General features: G+C 43.1%; 1 protein-coding gene across 1 annotated transcript in view; it reads left to right on the forward strand.

The window, feature by feature from the left end:
* The window catches only part of Atg14 (autophagy related 14), a 38,918-nt gene extending 24,642 nt beyond the window's left edge, over positions 1 to 14,276 (forward strand). The window contains exons 5-10 of the mRNA XM_070032980.1: positions 727 to 964; positions 4,018 to 4,247; positions 4,930 to 5,047; positions 6,127 to 6,217; positions 6,296 to 6,381; positions 11,731 to 14,276. Of these exons, the coding sequence (XP_069889081.1) occupies positions 727 to 964; positions 4,018 to 4,247; positions 4,930 to 5,047; positions 6,127 to 6,217; positions 6,296 to 6,381; positions 11,731 to 12,037 (1,070 nt within the window). The 3' untranslated portion in view covers positions 12,038 to 14,276. The remainder of the gene's footprint in view (positions 1 to 726; positions 965 to 4,017; positions 4,248 to 4,929; positions 5,048 to 6,126; positions 6,218 to 6,295; positions 6,382 to 11,730) is intronic.
* The last annotated feature ends 4,690 nt before the right edge of the window (positions 14,277 to 18,966 follow it).

Genomic DNA, 18,966 nt, shown 5'->3' on the forward strand with positions numbered 1-18,966 from the left:
GAATCTTCTCATTTAAGGTTTTATAGCAGCAAAATGGAGGGTCAAAGGATGAACAGATACTTCAATGTACTCACTAGACACTATGTTGAAAATGAACTATACAAATAGTGAGTGAGGATAGAAGGGAAAAACTGGAGAGAGGGAAGGAGTAACATCGTGCAAAAAGAATTGTGCTCATTAGTTATGTAACTGTACATCACCTTTATAATAATAAAAACTAAAGATTGAAAAAAGATAGAAGGCATAGACAGTGAAAAGTTATATGTAGTTGTAGCGTGATCTGTGTTGCAGCCTCTTTGCTTATTCCAAGAAGCAAACGTAGACTACAGCAAGACCATTGAATATTTTTTCATTTATGAGGAGATGGGAGAGAGGAAAAGACGTTTCTGAGTTCCTAGTCAGCTCTGGTTGCTGATGGGGTGACTGAGATGATGTCCAGTGACCTTAAGAGTGATTATGGTATCAATTTAGAAACTGTCCTTAGAAGAAAAATCTGACTTGCTCATGGCTTGGACAAATCCATGTGAGCTACTACAAAGAACTCAAGGATTGTGAAAATTAATGAGCTTTTTGGAAAGTAAGCTGGTGTTAGAACTGGAAGACGGACCCTTACTGAGTTGTTTGCTTTCAGTGTCAGTGCTGGGGGGAGCACTCAGTTCTTGTGGGCATCTACAGTACACACAAGCTGTGTGCAGTTAATTGTTGGTTATGATTTGTTTATCTTAGATTCTGAAGGCCTTCTCAAAAATAAGGAAAAGAATCAGAAGCTTTACAGTCGAGCACAAAGGCACCAAGAGAAAAAGGAGAAGATTCAAAGGCACAATCGCAGACTTAGTGACCTGGTAGAAAAAAAGTCCATTGACTTAAGAAGTAATTATGAGCATCTGGCAGAACTTCGGCGATACCATATATTGGAGCTCACTTCTGTCATTTTTCCAATCGATGAAGTAAAGACTGGTGTGAGGTACAGTAAGCAAGGCTTCCCACTTTAAGAATGGGTCAAGTTCCAAGTGCTGTTTCTCAAGTGCGTCAGCACTTCATTTATTGGCCTCATTCTAGGGTCATTGGTTTTCCTGGTAATGAAACTTAAGTCTTATCTGCTTCAGCAAACAGTACACTCTGCGTAAAGTTGGGTTGGCAGCCAGGATTAGGGGTGGGGCCCCCTGTCTTGTGGACAAGTCTGTCACAGAGCTTCTGGGTGACTCACTGATTCACACTATTTGCTGGGTCATGTCACAGTATCCAGCTAGGTTACTAATTAGTTGTCTTCTGTGAGACACAGTCTTGAACTTACAAATCTTATTACTTGTCTGTTAAGTGGAGATGGATGCCTACCACACAGAATGATCATGAGCTAATATGTAAGAAAACATCTAGTATTTAGAGTCTCTTAGATGGAGGGCAGCAGGTGTTGTCTTAGCCTCTTCCCAATAATGACATTTATCATATTAGCTGCTTTTGAGACAGAGTACTGTGATTTTAGTCTTAAGAATCCTTGGGAATCTGGATAGACAAGACTGGGTGTCCTCACCTTGCTGTTCGTTATAGTCACATTATCCCTATAATAAGATTTCTTGTTCCTTTGCATGTGAGAGAGATAAAAGTTGACCTTCTAGTTGCCAGTGACTTATACCTGTAATCCTACTCAGGAGGCTGAGATCTGAGGATTGCAGTTCAAAGCCAGCTTGAGCAGGAAAGTCTTTGAGACTCTTTTATCTCTAGTAAACTACTCAGAAAATGCCGGAAGTGGTGCTGTAGCTCAAAAGTGGTAGAGTGAGTACTAGCCTTGGGTACAAAGAGGCTCAAGGACAGCACTCATGCCCTCAGTTCAAGCCCCAGTTCTCTCCCCCTGGGGGGGGGGAGAGATTGAGCTTGGAATTAGCATGGTACCTCAACTCCCAGACCTATATGTGTCACCCAGTAGGTTGTGATGTGAACCAGTGGTAGGGCAGAGTGCAAACTCAGAAATCCCTCTCTGGCCGCCTGCTTCCCACTGCTTTTCCAGCACTTTCTGTCTTACACACAAACACAAACAATGTATCTGTCCACTGTTCTGTCCCCTCAGCATTGGTACCTTCCCTGGCTGCTCATGAGGGATTTTTGTCCTATCCTGTAATGTAGTTGTTTGTGTTGTTTGTTCATTAAAGTCTCACTGTGTAGCTGGCCTCAAACCTACATCCCTTCTGTCTCAGTCTCTTGAGTGCTGGGATTGTGGGCATGCTCTACCACACTGAAGTTGTTCAGAAGTTTCTATTTCACTTCGTGGACACTAGTACTAGAGATTCAGAAGCTAGGGTAGTAAACCCTCTGGTACTTTGACACAAAGCAGGCAGGGACACCAAAGCAGAGTAGTTATTATTATAGTCCACTGTGACTGGCAGGTTTTTCCTTTAAGTGACTTTCATTCAGTGTCCTCAGTACAAAGTAAAAGCGGCTGATCAAATCTTGAATACATGTCTTGCTGCCAGGAAGTGTGCATAAAGCCCTCTTGCTGCACACTGGGAGTTGGCTCAAAGAAGCACTCATGAAAATGAGCTGCAAGCTAAAAACCAGCTGCTTGATTTGGGGGGCAGTTTTCAATTGGAAGAACAACCAAAAGACTTAGATATTGAATAGATTCTTGAAAATGTAAAACAGTGTTAATTTTTACAGTTTTGAAATTTAAAAGATTTTTTTTTCATAGAAATGTACCATGCTAAGCCAGGTGCTAGTGGCTCACCCCTATAATCCTAACTGCTCAGGAGACTGAGATCTGAGGATTGCGGTTCGAAGCCATCCCAGGCAGAAAAGTCCCTGTGAGACTCTTATCTCCAGTTAACCACTGAAAAACCAGAAGTGGAGCTAAGGCTCATAGTGGTAGAGCTGTAGCCTTGAGCAAAAGAGCTCAGGGACAGAGCCCACGCTCTCAGTTCAAGCCCCACACCTGACCAAAAAAAAGAAAAAAAGAATTTGCTCTGCTTAAGTACAGTGGCTCACACCTGAGGGGGTTAGAGTTTAAGGCGAGCCTGGGGGGAAAGTTCACAAGTACTGTAAAAAATTTAAAAATGTTATAGTAACATGTAATGGCTTATTTCTCACAAAATATTTTTAAAGAATAGAAATTGGTATTTATTGCTTAGCTTATCCCTGGAAAGTTTGAGAGCAGCCCTCCTCTAAGGTATGTAGACCATATTAACTGGCATAGGTCTGTCTGATTGGCAGTTTAAATTTCTAATCATTTAAAATTATCAACAGCATTCATTTTGTTTTAGGTGCTGGTACCAGGGGCTTAAACTCAGGGCTTGGGGTTGTCCTTTTTCTTTTTTGCTTAAGGCTGAAGTTCTACCACTTGAGCTACAGCTCCCACTTCCAGCAGAGGGGGGGGGGGAGAGGAGAGAGGGAGGGAGAGGGAGAGAGAGAGTGTAATTGAAGATAAGGGTCTCAAGCTGGACACTAGTGGCTCACACCTGTAATCCTAGCTACTCAGGTGGCTGAGATCTGAGGATCATGGCTAAAAGCCAGCCTGGGCATAAAAGGCCTGAAACTTATCTGCAATAAACTACTCAGAAAAGGCTGGAAGTATTGCTGCTGTGGCTTAAGTGGGAGAGCACTAGTCTTGAGCCAGAGAAGCTTAGGGACAGTGTCCAGGTCCTAAGTTCAAGTCCTAGGACTGGTATGAAAAAAAAAAAAGTTTCACAGACTTTCCTGCCTAGTCTAGCTTTGAATTGCCTTAGAGCTCAGCCGCCTGAGAACCTAGAATTACAGGTATGACTGAGGATATGAATTTTTAACCATGTAAACCAGGTGTCCAAAGCCATGTATCCTGAGAATCTGGCTCTGGGTGTCACTTTCTCCATGCTGTATGAGCTTCTGTGCTACAACAGGTTTGATAATCATTGTGATAGTACCCACATGTCCACATATTCCAATCAGTTCTTTTGTCCATGGGCAACTTTTCAGTGTTCTCACCTGTCTGGCAAAAGTGTTGTTGCCCCTTGCAAATCCTCTCTTGAAATCTGTGTATCTCTTGATGGTTAGAGATCCTGCGGATGTATCTTCAGAGAATGACAGCGCCATGACCTCCAGCACTGTGAGCAAGCTTGCTGAAGCCCGGAGGACCACTTACCTTTCTGGTCGATGGGTCTGTGATGATCACAATGGCGACACCAGCATTAGCATTACAGGGCCTTGGATTAGCCTCCCTAACAATGGAGACTACTCTGCCTACTACAATTGGGTGGAAGAGAAGAAAACGACCCAGGGGCCTGGTGAGAGCAAAATATTCTTAGAGAACTTGGTGTGTGTGTGTGCATGCGTATAACTGAACAGTTCAGTGGCATTTAGCACACCCTCACTTCTGCACAGTTCTGAAAAACCACTCCATCAATCCGAGCTGAAACTAGGGGAGCATGCCTGTCAACAGGCAGCCAGCTATAAATCCTCTCTTCTGGACAAATATCTGTCAGCAAGGGTCTCTCTGAGAGCATTTACTTACATCTGTGTATTTTTCTTTGTGGTACTGGTGGTAGACTCCAGGCTTTGCCATGTAATAAGCACCCTACTGTAGAGCCTATAACTCCCCAGCTTTGGGTTTTTGGGGAGGATGTTGCTATGATGCCTAGGCTGTCCTTGAATTTGAGATCATCCTGCCTTCACCTCCCAAGTGCTTCTATAACTGGTGTTTGTCACCACGGCTGACTTAAGTTGGGCATTATCATGTCCAGTTGGTTCATATTTGGTCTGTTTAAGCCTGCTTCACCTGTTTAGATTCATTTATGATACATTCTGCTCAGCAAAAACAGTGGACCAATTATGTCTGGCCAAAGAGAAAGGAGTAAATTTTACTCTCAGTAATGAAATGATAAAAATAGAAATGAAAAAAATCTTGACTCCCCTTATTCTTGTTGAAGGCAGAGGCACTTTGAGCATGACGGTTGTCTTCCTTTTCAGACATGGAGAACAGTAACCCAGCCTACACAATCAGTGCTGCCCTGTGCTATGCCACTCAGCTCGCCAACATTCTGTCCCACATACTTGATGTCAACCTTCCCAGAAAGCTGTGCAACAGGCAAGTCATGGAGTGTAAAATGACATCTTCACCAAGCACAGTGTTGCATTCTCCTTGATTTCAATTCATGAGAATCAAGAATTTTAATATTATCAAGCCCAGAGAGGTGTAACAAAAAGATTAATTTCAATTTATGAATTTTGATTCATTTCATTATCTTACAGTTGCATGTGAAACCTGAGACCAAGAGAATTCATGCTGGAGGAGAGGGGAAAAATATGGATATTCATATAGAGTATACTTCAGATTCTAGTGTATAAGAACTGAATGAATTGTGTTTTTTAAAAAATAAAAACCTTGATATTTAAAGTTGAAAAAAAAGAGATATATACACATAGTTCCTCCGCCAATCCAGCTATCTTTGCATTTCAAACAAATGTAAACTTTTCCCTCTTTATATATCACTGGGTTGAAATAATCTTACCCACCCCTTGTTAATTCTTCAAGGACTGATTTTATACCTTCATCAGTTCTTTATTGTGCAAAGATGTCTGTAGAATAAATTTTTGTTTTTTATTGTAAAAATACTGTATAGAGGAGTTAAGTTATATGAGTAACATAATGAGTACATTTCCTATCAAGCATTGTTACCTCCTCCTTTGTTTTTCCCCTACCATCCCTTCCTGCCCCACACCCCAACTTCTCCCTCCTACTTCCCCCCCCCCCCCCAGGTTGTAAAGTTTGTTTCAAACATAGTGTCTTGTACATCTCATTGTTACAATGCATTGGTCAACCTGTATCCTTATTTCAGCATTTTGTTATTTCCCTTCCCCTCCCCTAGAATAAACTCTACAGGTAGGATTAGTCAGGAGTTACAAATAGTTGTAATTTTAATTTAACATTACAGCAGTGTGCTGGTAGAATTCTGCCTCAGAGCCTAAAGCTGGTAGCAAGCATGTCTCTAATCCTAGCAATTGGGAGGCTAAGGCAAGATTATTTTGAGTTCAAGACTAGCTATGTGCTACAACATAGCAAGGCTGTCTCAGATACTGCCCTATTCAAAAAGATGAACATAGAATTTTAACATAGAATTTCTGAAAAGAAAATAAGTAAAACTTTACAAACCATGTGTTTTACAGTGAATTTTGTGGAGAAAATCTCAGCAAACAGAAATTTACTCGAGCAGTGAAGAAATTGAATACAAATATCCTTTACCTTTGTTTTTCTCAGGTATGGAAAAATGTGATGTAAACTAGCTTTTAACTTTTTACATATTTGAAAGTATTCATCAAATCTTGCTTTTTCTAGCATGTCAACTTAGATCAATTACAACCACTGCATACTCTCAGGAATCTAATGTATCTGGTCAGTTCGAGCTCTGAACACCTTGGCAGGTAAGCTGAGGGTCACCTGCTTTCTCCTAAATGTTGTTTTTTTATTATTGCTCCTATGGAGTGTTGTGTTTTCCCACAGAGGCTCCATTACCCTATCCCAAATTTTCCACAGTTGTGCGTTCTGTGTTGAAGGAAACAGTGACTAATCATATTTGAACTTTTATACCTGCAAGAAAATTAGTCTCAATCATGTCTAACACTAAAGTACACCCAAATGTTCCTGGAGTCTAGCTGCCTCTTGCTCTCCCTGAACACCAAAGACCATTTCTTATCATCCATATCTGTTTTCCTCTTGCCTGCTTAGTGTCTTCTGGGTCTCATGTACATTTTCTTTTGTGCCTGCATGTTCCTTGCTTACCATATCAGTTCTTCACAAATTTCTTTCTATCACTAGGTAAATCTGCTCACCATGTGTTAGAGAGCAAGGGATTAGTTTATGTAGTGAACTGATTTGAAATCCACTCCCTTTAAAACAAATCAGAAGCAACAAAGACTAATAATTTCATCTGTGATCTCCTCAGTGGATTCTTCTTTAGTTTTGTTTGGTCCAAATCAGGGCCTTATACTCGACCACTTGAGCCATGCCTCTATGCCACTGCACCAGTACCCATTATAGATTCTTTTTAGCACATCACAGCATGACTCATCTTTGGTACCATTCATGTACAGCTGCTCTAGTTTCTTCCCTTTTGGTCCTTGTGCTTAGCAATACGTGCATACGTCTCTGCACAGATAGAACATGGTAATGTATTTACATGTTTCAGAAGGACTACAGAGAAAAACGGGCTTGTGTTAGCACAACTGTCAGCTAAAGTAGGTTTTCTAAGTCTGTTTAAGGTAGGCCACCCTTAACTATGATGTTCAGTTGGTTGGGTATATTACATATATTTTTTTTCCAACTAAGTATCTAAGTATCTTTATTCACGTGTATTAAATGACACATACTAAAGGAATTTCCACTTCAAAGGGCATTTCCACTTCAAAAATGATAATGAAGGATGGCCGTTGGCCCTACTCAAAGTATAGTATGGATAGTTCATTTTAACAGGGCAGAGACAAGAAGATTGGGAATTTGAGGCCAGCTTGGATTAGAGACCCTCCCTGTCTCAACAGCTGCAATAAAATTGTTAGCTGTTAGCATGCAGATTCGAGAGGGCAACTAGAAAAGTATTAGAAAATTGACAAAGTATAAAGAATCCCTGAAAAAAATCATGTATTTGCAGAAATCTATGCTAGAGGTGTCATTTGACTTGGCTAATCACAGTTGAGTAGTGTTGGGCCAGTTGGTATTCATGTGGGGGAAAGAGTTGGATCTATATATTCCATACAGAAAAATTAGTTACAGGCAATACAAAGTACTTTATTTTAAAAATATAAAGTAAGAGAAAAGACAATGTTCTAGAACCATAGGGTGGGGTGAGAATTTCCAAGCAAGCCACAAAACCCAGAAACCATAAATCAAGGAATTACTCATTTTACTGTATAAAAACTGAATGTCTCTAGCAAAAATTGCCACAAACTTTAACACAAAGTTGAAAAACAACAGAAGAGATCTGAGGATCACGATTCAAAGCCATCCCAGGAAACTCCATGAGATTCTTATCTCCAATTAACCACACCTGAGTTCAAGTAGTAGCGCCCTTACCTTGAGCTGAAGAGCTTAGGGACAGCGCCCAGGCCCAGATTTCAAGCCCTGTGGCCAATAAAAACAAAAAACAAAACACATACACACACAACAGATAGGCTTTTTTGTTTTTTTGTACGGTCGTGGAGCCTACAGATCAGGAAGTAGAACTTCAAAACCTTTGTCACAGCCACCTTAGAGTTAAGGCAGAGGGCACAGAAGGGAATCTATGTTTCTATTCATACAAGCAGAATTGCCAGTGGAGCCAGTGCTTTGCCACTTGAGCCACACCTCTAGTTCTTTCAGCTTTATTTTTTAAGATAGGACTTAACACAAACTTTGCCTAGGCTAGCTTCCAACCATGATCCTCCTGCTTCTGTGTCCCAAGTTCAATTGTGCCATCACATCTGGTGAGAATCTCATTCTAGTTAACACTATAAAGACTGACATACCCTTTACCCTGAGTCACCTGTTGTTAATACTTCACCCTTTTTGCTTATCACTTGCTCAGTATCTAAGTTCCTTCTGTAAGTGCACACACAGACATACATCCACATAGATTTGTTTTGTTGAACCTTATGAGGATAAATTACATAATTTATGACTCCACTCCTAAGTACCCTGTTATATATTTCCTAAAAGTATTTTCTTAATCGTAGTAGTTATCAAGCTTAGCAAATTTAATAAACATTGATACTGAAACCTGATATCCACATTTGTGATTGTCAGCAGATGGCCTATTAAACTTTAGTTACATTTTGCTTATATTAGGTATATGAGTGGGGATTTCACTGTGACATTTCCATGCACATGTGCAGTATATTCGAGTCAGTCTCTCTGTCAGAATATTCTCTTTAAACGCGAAATGTACTCCCACCCCCTCACCTTTGAGGTACTTGGGATTGAATCCAGGACTTCGGGCTAGGGAGGGTACTCTACCACTTCAACTACCCTCCCAGCCTTTTTTTGTTTTTGAGGTAAGTTCTCTCTAACTTTTCTCAGGCTGACCTTGAACTGGCAATCCTTCTTCCTCCACTTTTGTATTAGCTGGGATTTCTGATGTATATCACATTGCCTGATTTGGTCTCTTCCCTTTAATAGTACTTCGACTTGGGGTTTATGTGATGTCATCTGTCAATTCTACTTGGGCTCTGCACTGGGGAATATTGCCCTGGCAGGCATCTCCTGATATTACACCTGGCTACACAGTGTCTATTTTGCCCCTCATTAGGATCTCCACACACAGGTGAAGGCTTTGGGGTTTCCCATTTTGTAGTTCCTGTAGTCACTTTTCCACCATGCAGATCCTGAGAAACAATATTATATCCCAGGCCATTAAGGGAGAAAGAATTCTCTCACTGGTTGGTTGGGTGTGCAGTCTCTAGCTCAGTGCGCGCTAGAAGTAATGAGAGGGAGAGAGGTACTGGGTGGAGAAAGACCCAGGGGCCTCTCTCTGCAAGGGGGGTCTCAGAAATACAGAAACCAACATTGTAATAATAATTTTTTTTAAAAAACTGCTGCTTTAGGAATCTTCCTTTGTTGGTTTTCATTTTAAGTAACATAATTGAGTGCTTGCTCCATGTCTGGTCCAGAGCTGTAAGGAAGGAGGGAAAAAGCCAAGTAGGCCTGAGTGGAAGCCTGGGAGAGTCAGGAGCGCAGCCTGGAGTGCAGGCTATGTTGTGGCTCCTTGAACTGCAAAGGGAGCAGCAGCTGCAGTGGGCCTGTGATAAAAGGAGAGAGGAAGACCCACTCAAATGAAAACTGCCAATGGGTAGGATGAGAACTAGGGAGCAGCAGTGGGAATGGGAAGAGGTTATTTGCTGCTGTCATGCAGCCCTACTGACCCCTGCCTAGGGGCATGAGGAGCAGAAGTGAGTTAGTGGCCCTCAGCCTGAGATGGGGTGGGCAGGATCCTACTGGGGAGTGGAGCTAGGTGGTGAGGATCTGACAAGATGGCTTTGCAGTAAACCAAGGAAAAGGAAAAGGAGAAAAGCAACATAACAGGAACAGAAGGGGTCCACAGAGCTATGATGTGGGCTGCAGTGTTCATTAGTTTGGCAGAGCTTGAAGGGAAGAGCCCTACTCCCTCTGACCTGTCAAAATAATGGCCTGTGGGAAGGCTAAGGCCTAAAGAACTTGGGAGTCATGCTCCAGGGGCTCCTTGAAAATGTAAACTGCTCATTGGATATCCAGAAGAAAACCTTGTGGGTACATCTTCCCATTTACTAAATAATGTCTGAAGAACTAGGCGGTCCTTGAGCCAGCCAGAGGTTGCACATCCGTGAAGTCCACTTGGGGCCAGTACAGGCCCTGTTATTCTAAAGGCCAAAAGAACTTTGAGCACAGATAACTATATAACAGGTCATTTCTCATTTCTGTCTGTTATTTTTCCCAAACTTTTATCAGTGAAACTTGAAATGAACCAGGGCTAGACGTGCTTATCTTGGGGATCGCAGTAAGGAGATAGGAGGGATTGCTGCAAGGACTTGGTCCTACCTGTTAGCCAGATCTAGGACTGCCCCTGTGGGGGATGTACATGGAGGGGCAGCTGCCTGCTCTCCCAAAGCCAGAGCTGATAGGTCTTTGAAAGGGGACAAGGAAAAGACTGAGCTAGGTGTAGTGGAACACACCAGTAATTCCTGCACAAGGGCTAAGGCAGAAGGCTGGAGGAGAGTTGGAGGCCAGCCAGGACTGTCAGCACAGCCTGTGTGAGATTTGTTGTGTGGTCACACACTGGTGTTGAGGGGCTGGCATAAGGTGAGGCCTGAGAATGGGTTCTTGGGATCTTTGAGAAATGAGTTCTCCTAAAATACAGTACAAAATCATGCAGTTGCTGCAGATGAATATACTGACTAGTCCTAGCTTATTCTATGTATCAAACATGCCCCTAAAAATTGCATACTGAAGTCAAGTGCTGGTGAAGCATGCCTCTAATCTTGTTACTCAGGAGTCTGGGATCTGAGGATTGCAATTTGAAGCCAGCCCAGGCAAGAAAGTCTGTGAGACTCATCTCCAGTTAACTACCCAAATGGCATAAGTGGAAGTGTGCCTTAAACGGAAAAGCACTAGCTTTGAGCAAAAAACATCGAGGACAGGGCCCAGGCCCTGATTCAAGTCTCAGGATTGGCATGTGTGCGTGCACACACACAAACACACAATTACAACTTGATATTTTAAGACGTGCAGGAGCCTGCCATTGACAACAGTTCAAGGAAGTTTTGATAATGTGCTTGGTCATCCTCTTCGGTCTTAAGAGTTTATGATTTAGAGCTTCCCTGGGAAAAGCAAGGAGCATGTTTTTGTATACCACTTATGTGCTACACTAAATAGTATACCATAGTATATATATCATGTAGCTAGTTTTGTCACATTGGAATGCTGCATGATACTGCATGGGTACCACGCTTATTTAAAACAGGAAGTCCTTCTTGGACTACCAGCATAGACTGGATGGGTTTTGTGTCAGTCTTCACAAATAGGTAGACTTGAGCAAAAATACTGTATTGTAATTTTAGTCCCAATTTGGATGGCAGATGTTATTGGGATAAAGTAGCTCAGTTATAGATCGCCAGTGTGCGCAGCACCTCAGGAGATTGTGCATTGCTGGCTCTGGGTAGCTTGGTCCCTTTGAGTAGAGGGTGGGTCTTGGGAAGACAGCATCTGGCCTCTGGTTAAGGGAAACAGCCTGTGGTCATCTTAACATGGGCCCTTCTGTCTGCACACAGGTCAGGACCCTTTGAGGTGCAAGCAGACCTTGAGGAGTCCATGGAGTTTGTGGATCCTGGAGTGGCTGGAGAGTCAGATGAGAGTGGAGACGAGCATATAAGTGATGAGGAAACGGACCTGGGCACAGACTGGGAGAACCTGCCAAGCCCCCGCTTTTGTGACATCCCATCCCAACCAGTGGAAGTCTCCCAGAGCCAGAGCTCCCAGGTGTCCCCACCCATCTCGAGCAGCAGTGCAGGTGGGATGATATCCTCCGCTGCAGCCTCAGTGACCTCCTGGTTCAAAGCTTACACGGGACACCGTTAGTGAGCATGGATCAAAACGGCCAGATTCGCATCATGACAGCTCTGCTGCTGTTAGGAACCTCATCCGCGTAGTTAACGGTAGTGCCTGCAACACAGAGGTTAACCACTGTCAGTTGTTTAAAGCAGGGAGATGAGCATTTCTGCTTGTCAGGCAGTGGCCCGTGATGGATGATAGGGCAGAGGTGCAGTGGTCCCTCAGCCTACACAGCACTGGCGGGAGGAGGACCTGTGGGGCCCTGCACCAGGCTCCACAGACCCCACCCTATGTTGTCCTATGATGCTGTCTCTTCCTCACACTAAGTTAGCTCTTTAGGTTGGTTGAGCCACAGGAAGTGATTTGTGATGATGATGATGACTTGAAAGGCAAAAACTAAGTTTATTTTTCTGCCATTGTTTTTTGTAGAGAGCTAGCAGCAATTTGAAATACTTGATTTCTTTATAATTTGGTCATCTTAGGGTTTTAGAGCCAAGAGCTGGGTCTCATTGCAGAGGGTGGTCTTTTTTGAGGGGAGTAGTAGTTTAAAGCATTTCATTTGTTCCACTCTGTCATAGCTCATCACATTCCTGTTTTCCTCCCCCCACACACCAAAGAAACCAATGTCTTTTTCTGTAGAATCCATACCCACAAACGGAAGAAACACTAGCTGCAATAATGTCATATTTCCTGTATTCTGAGGAGAATCAAAATCAAGGTCATTCTTCCCTGCATCATTTTCTGCCATCCACCCTATGTGCATTTTGAACAGGAACTTATTTCTGTGAGTAGGTATTCCCTTGTGTGAACTAAATGCCGCCTGGACTCGAGTTAAAGCCATGTAACGAAGTGGCCTGCTCCATTCTCCCTGGGGGATTCAGTAGGTGGCAGGTGTTTACAGGAAAGCCCTTCCTCTGTTTGCTACAGGCCGCTCCTGCTCTACACTCCTTGGGCAGAATGCAGAGCATCTTTACAGCTGGGCCTATTCCACCCTGTCCTGGGGAACTTTATATATAACTTCCCTTCACCGAGAGGTTATTTTCAACCACCATGTCTTGTCATTCTCTTAGTGACAATCTTACAGAAAACTATGAGAGGCATTATGTATAAAATATGTAAATATTTTTTTATTTTTAATAACTGCAAAAAAATCCTATGTAATTCAAAAAAAAATTCTAGAAAAACTCCCAACATTATTACCTATCTTCTTAGTGTGATTAGCATGATTATACCTCAGATCCATCATTCAGAGGTTTGCCATGCCCTAGCTGCTTCTCTTATAGTAATTATTATAGTTGGTACCTTGCCTCCAGAGGTCTGAGGTGCTCTGTGGCCTTTGCCTTGGAGATTTTTGGTGTTGCTAGTTTGGGGTGGAGTTGCAGGAGGCCCACAGTCTAGGCTTTGTGAGTGTCCCACTTAGGGAGGAGACATGCTTCCCCTTGTGGTGCAAACAGCGTTCTCCTAAGTGCTTAGCCTCATGGTTGTTGGCTGAAATTCATAGAATGGATAGCATAGAATGAACAGATATGAGGTGAAGCTAAAGAAGAGGACTCAACGAGACCACAAACTGATGGCTGGAGTAACAACACAAGGATGCAGGACGTTTAGGGATTGCTGGAGAAGGTACATGCTGGTGTTGATATCAGATAAAGGCACTTTATGTCTGGTTAAGCAATCAAAGCCTTTAATGGTTTTGAATATAAGCCAATATTTGGGTTTCATCATTTTGCACTGGATCCACCCTGTAAATACTCTTGAGTGTATATTTCAACCACTGTGTTTTTCTACTTATTGCTGCTCATTAAAATCTCTCCTTTAGGTGCCAGAATCATATATAAACAGCTTTCTTAAAAAAAAAAAAAAAAAAAAAAGACTGAGTTTTTCTTAAAAAAAAAAAAAAGAAAAAGCCATAGAACTTGGTGTTTTCAGTTTAAAATGATCCAAACAAGAGAATACTAGTAACATCCCACAGGCACCATACAGGCTGCATTAAATGTCTTACATTTTTATGTAATGGAATAAAACTAAGGAAAGTTTTGCACAGTTGTAACAAAGGAGAAAACAGTATGTCACCCCACTGGGTATGGTGGGCAGGATTAGAATACTTCAGGAAGAAAGGGCATTTGGTATCCTACTTTTAAACCTACAGAGTATCTGTGGTGTGATGTTGAGGGAATTCCCCTTGTTCTGTCACTTCCAAACCAGTTTGAGTCATACATTTTCTAAACTTTTAATTGTATTATTGCAATAAATCTTTTTAACAGTACTTTGCTAATATGTATGTCTTTTTTGGTGCCAGTACTGGGGCTTGAACTCTACCACTTGAAACACAGCTCCACTTCTAGCCTTTTGGTTGTTAAGAGAACAGAACAGAGCGCTAGGGGCTTACATCTGTAATCCTAGCTATTCAGGAGGCCAAGATCAGAGGATCAAGGCTCAAAACCAGCCTGGTGGGCGAGAAAGTCCATGAAACTCTATCTCCAACTAACTACCAAAAGGCCAGAAGTGGAGCTGTGACTCAAGTGGTAAAATACTAGCCTTGAACTAAGTAAGGGACAGCACCTAGGCCCTTAGTTCAAGTCCCAGAACTACCCTAGAAAAAGGTTATCATTTTGCTTAGAGTCAGAAGTGGCATACTTAATTGACTTACCTGAAACAGCAGGGACAATTCTCAATAAAAGAAAAAAGAAAACGTAAAATAACAAAAGCCACATTGACTGCTGTGCCTTTTGTTGCAGGAAGAAGTGTGAGATACAGTGCTAGGGATAGGGGTGATGGAGACTTTGGCTCCCTTTAGAAAGTGAAAAATGGTGGCTCACGCCATTGAAGCCAGCCTGGGGAGCAAAATCCCAGGGACTCTTATCTACAGTAGGAAAAACAATCAAAATGTCAGGCTGGAGATACATATAAGTAGATCATTGAATAATCAAGCCAAGCAAGCATGAAGCCCTGAGTTCCAACACTGATTTTCACCCATACTCATAAGAAATGTGAGAAATTGGCAGGACAATTAAGGACACTAAGTTGATGGAAGGAGGAGAGGCTAGAGCCATTTGAGTGACAAATCCTCCGGGACACAGGTCCTTACAGCTAGGAAATCAACACATCTAGGTCAGATTCCTGTCACTGTTCCTTATGCTCTTCATCTTTGCGTGTGGTATTTAATGTAAGACATGATACTTTGCTACCCTCTTTGCTTATTTTCCCAAGTATGAGGAAGACATTGCTGAAATTTATGTGGCTCTTAATGTAAGTTTTTGAAAGTAGTAGATGGAGGACATACATTAGTGTGTCTTCAGCAGTTACTTCCACAAAAGGAAGACCGGGTTGTGTCCCTAGCAGGAGCAGCAGTTGCATATTTCCTGGTACAGAACCACTGTGAGTTCTATTAACTCCCTCAATGGCCTTTAAGAACCACCCTGCTAAGACCTTCAGCTTCTACAGACCCCCCTAGGTCCAAGACTCTGTTCCTACATTTCTCCAGAACCTTCCTGTACCTGGTGTGATCCTTAAGCTGCAGCACCAGCGTCACCTGGGATCTTGTTAAAAATACAGGATCTTGGTGCCATTCTAGATCCAACAGTGTCCTTTCAACAATTCACCTGTGCATGGAACACTGATCTAGAATTGCATTCAACCAGCCCACATGTGCAAGGTTAAAAAATGAATTGTGTATGTTTAATTCAATATATCCCACAGTATTATTTCAGCGTTTTTTCCACATTGAAAGAAAATGGCTATCTAGTATGTAAGTATTTCACAGCATATCCAACTTCAAAGTGCTTGATAATTTTGAAGCTAGCAGCCTGTGCTGAGTATCGCAGCTCCCAGCAGGGGCCTCCCAGTTACCAAGATCTAAGCAACAGTTCCTTCTTCTCAAGCAGAGAAGAGACCTTTGCAGCAGCCCTTAGGGACCTGCAAAGGAAGAAAAGCCTAAATCGAATACAAAATCCCAGCTCCTCTACAGTCCTGCTTGACATTGCCAGACATGCTCTTTTATGGGGTCTCTCAAGTCTACTGCTCCCCTCTCATACAGCCTCATTGCCAGGGCCACTGCTGGTGGGCTCAGCAACAGAGTATTCCTTCTCCCTCATGGTCCTCCCCAGCACCAGGGGCTGCCTCAGCCCAGGCACCATACTCAGCCTGAGTTCAATTCTTTTACAAAAGTATGGCTCCCAACCTCGCTTGTACCTGAGTCAGCTGGGGACTCATTTTACTTCCACTGAAGTAACAGCTCTAGGGTGAGTCCTGAACCTTTATCTTCCTATTAGAAGAGCCCTTAGACATGCAGTGCCATGATGTGACTGCCAGGGTAGGGAGCTGGTAGGACAGGCAGCAGGTGGCTCTTGCTTTGGGTCCTGCAAGCTCACCCTGTACCTACACTCTTAGAACGAACCTTCCTTGAATTCACTTGGTTCTATGGTGAGCACTTGGCTACTCAGAGCCTGCTGAGTACAGAATTAAGTTGAACCCGAAGCTGACTAGTAGCCAAGGAAAAGGTAACATTCCCGAGTCCCACTTAGACACTGAGCCAACCATGACTGCTTAGCAGAGTAAATACAGACTCATATTTATAATCCCAGCACGTGGGAAGTTGTGGCAGGACAGAGTTCAAAGTCATCCTGGGCCACACAGCGTCACCTTGGTTCAATGGCAAGCAGCAACTCTCCTCCCCCCAATAAAAAGGTAATCTGACTAGAGTGTCATGAAATGAATTTCCTGCAAGGCCCATGCTCTGCTAAATTGAGAAAGGAAGGTTTTACTTTTAAGAAGGGAGTATCACTTAATGGTCTATCCCGTCTCAGCTCTTTTTCCCTTCCCAACTCCAATGGCTCTGCTCTTTCAACTAACACGAGCAAACCAGCCACCTAGGATGTGAGGGCTGCTTCCGGTTCTGCTTCAACCAGTTTGGCACAAATACACTTAAGCACATCACCCAAGGGTACATAACCACAATGTTTGCTCTTCCCATGAGGCTGGGCAAACAGCTATAGCCAAAGAGCTGGGAGTGGTGTGCATGCCAGTAGGAGGGACTGACATTTCCCAGAGGCACTTCAGCTTACAAGAGATTGCAACACTCACTTATTTGAACCTAAGGAAATGGGAGGCTATAAACAATCTGATTCCATCTGTGCCTGCCACTGCACAGTGAGGTTAATTTGTACAAAATATGGCACCTGATAGTCAGCTAACACCAACTCTTACTGGTTGCAGTGTATAAAAAGGTTTGGTGCCAATGACTTTGATTGTGAAGCAGGCTGTGGAGGAAGAAAAAAAAATCACCTTTAAGAAAAAATGACAGCAATTACAACCATAGAAAATATCCAAATAGGGCTGGGAAGGTGGCTCAGTGGTAGAGCGCTTGCCTTGCATGCCTGAGGCCCTGGGTTCCATTCCTCAGCACCACATAAGCAGAAAAAAAAAAGCCAGAAGTGGCGCTGTGGCTCAAGTGGTAGAACGCTATCCTTGAGCTGAAGAGCTTCGGGACAGCACCCAGGCCCAGAGTTCAGGCCCACGATCGGATCCCCCCCACCCCCCTAAAAAGAAAATATCCAAATAAAGATTAAAGCCAGTCAATCCAAAAAAGTTGATAAGGAGGTGCTAACCAATCCACTAGGTGATCAGAAAAAGCCTAGGAAGTTAACCACCTGTGGCCAGAGGGAAAAGCTCCTCCGAGCCCCTGCCCCCCACTTAAGGTTTCACATCAAAGCTAGACAACTGGAATATTCCACAGCAGTCCAAGCCAGCCAGCACCCTTCATGTTGACAGTCCATCAGCCCAGGCTGATCTTGAATTCACCATCCTTACTCAGCCTGAGTGCTGAGATTAGAGGCATGCGCGTTGCGGGCTTCATTTTCATCTTGGCCTATCATTCCTTTCCAATCCACACCCTCCTTGGGTCTCTGGTCTGTCTTATCTAGAGGGCGGGGAAGAGTTAAATTGCCCTAGAAACAAAAAGGGATGCTGATTCTTAGTGTTCTTTAGTTCTTTCAAACAATTGAGAACTTAAGTGAGAGATAGTAGGAAAAAAAAGCAAGCAGCCAGATTTATCTATAAGCAAAAATTGAAGAGGGAAGTTTTGTTTTCTTTGGGTAGGGTGGAAAGGTTAGAACACTTGCACTCAATGTTGTTGCTTGTCTGATCTACAGCAATGCAAGGGAGTAACAGCATTGTGGCAAGAAGAATGGGCTATTCTCCACCAACTTAGCACAAGGGAGTACTGAAGTCTTCCTTCAAGGCAAGCAGCAACACTTATCTAGAAATGAAGCCCAGCCAAGAGTTGCCCTCTGGTGCCCTCAGCTGCAAACCTCTTAATTCACACAGCCACTGCTGGAAACCAGGTCCTGACACAAAGTTCCAAATGGGTTTTTAGTGGTTTCTGAGGGCTCCAAGTACAGCATGCCATATAGGACTGGCCATGCTTACGTGCCCCTGTGCTCTTTTCAGTGGGCCCTACCACCCCACCAAGTGACAGCTTTGGTCACCCAAGAAAACAGGATCAAAGTGGCTGACTCATGAAAACTAGCCAAGTTGTTTACTTTGAGCTTCCACCCTGGGCACATGGAGAATGACAGCCACAGCAACAATGACAGGTAACATTTCTGGGATGCTTTACATGCCCTGCTGAACTCAGTCCTTTATGTGTGTCATTCCTTTCCAATCCCAAATTATAAATCATGACAAATTTGTTGCACAAATTATATAGTTGTTAGCCTCTTTTTATCTGTGTCACAAACAAATCCCATGATCCTACAAGATCAGAGTGGCAAAGCATGGCATGAGCTTGTTACTAGAAGACTCACTCAGCATCAGTTCTAAAACTCCTTTTTGAGGAGGGAACAAATACTGCTAAGCACAAAGAAAGCAAGATAAATTCCAGTTTGGAAATGGCACTGCCTCCCATCTGCCTCAACCACAGGTCAGTGGATCCACCTGAATTTGGCCCTGTCCTGCTT

Source organism: Dipodomys merriami, unplaced genomic scaffold (genome assembly GCF_024711535.1).
Source record: "Dipodomys merriami isolate MVZ:Mamm:240054 unplaced genomic scaffold, mDipMer1.0.p SCAF_1, whole genome shotgun sequence".
In the NCBI taxonomy this organism is placed as follows: domain Eukaryota; kingdom Metazoa; phylum Chordata; class Mammalia; order Rodentia; family Heteromyidae; genus Dipodomys; species Dipodomys merriami.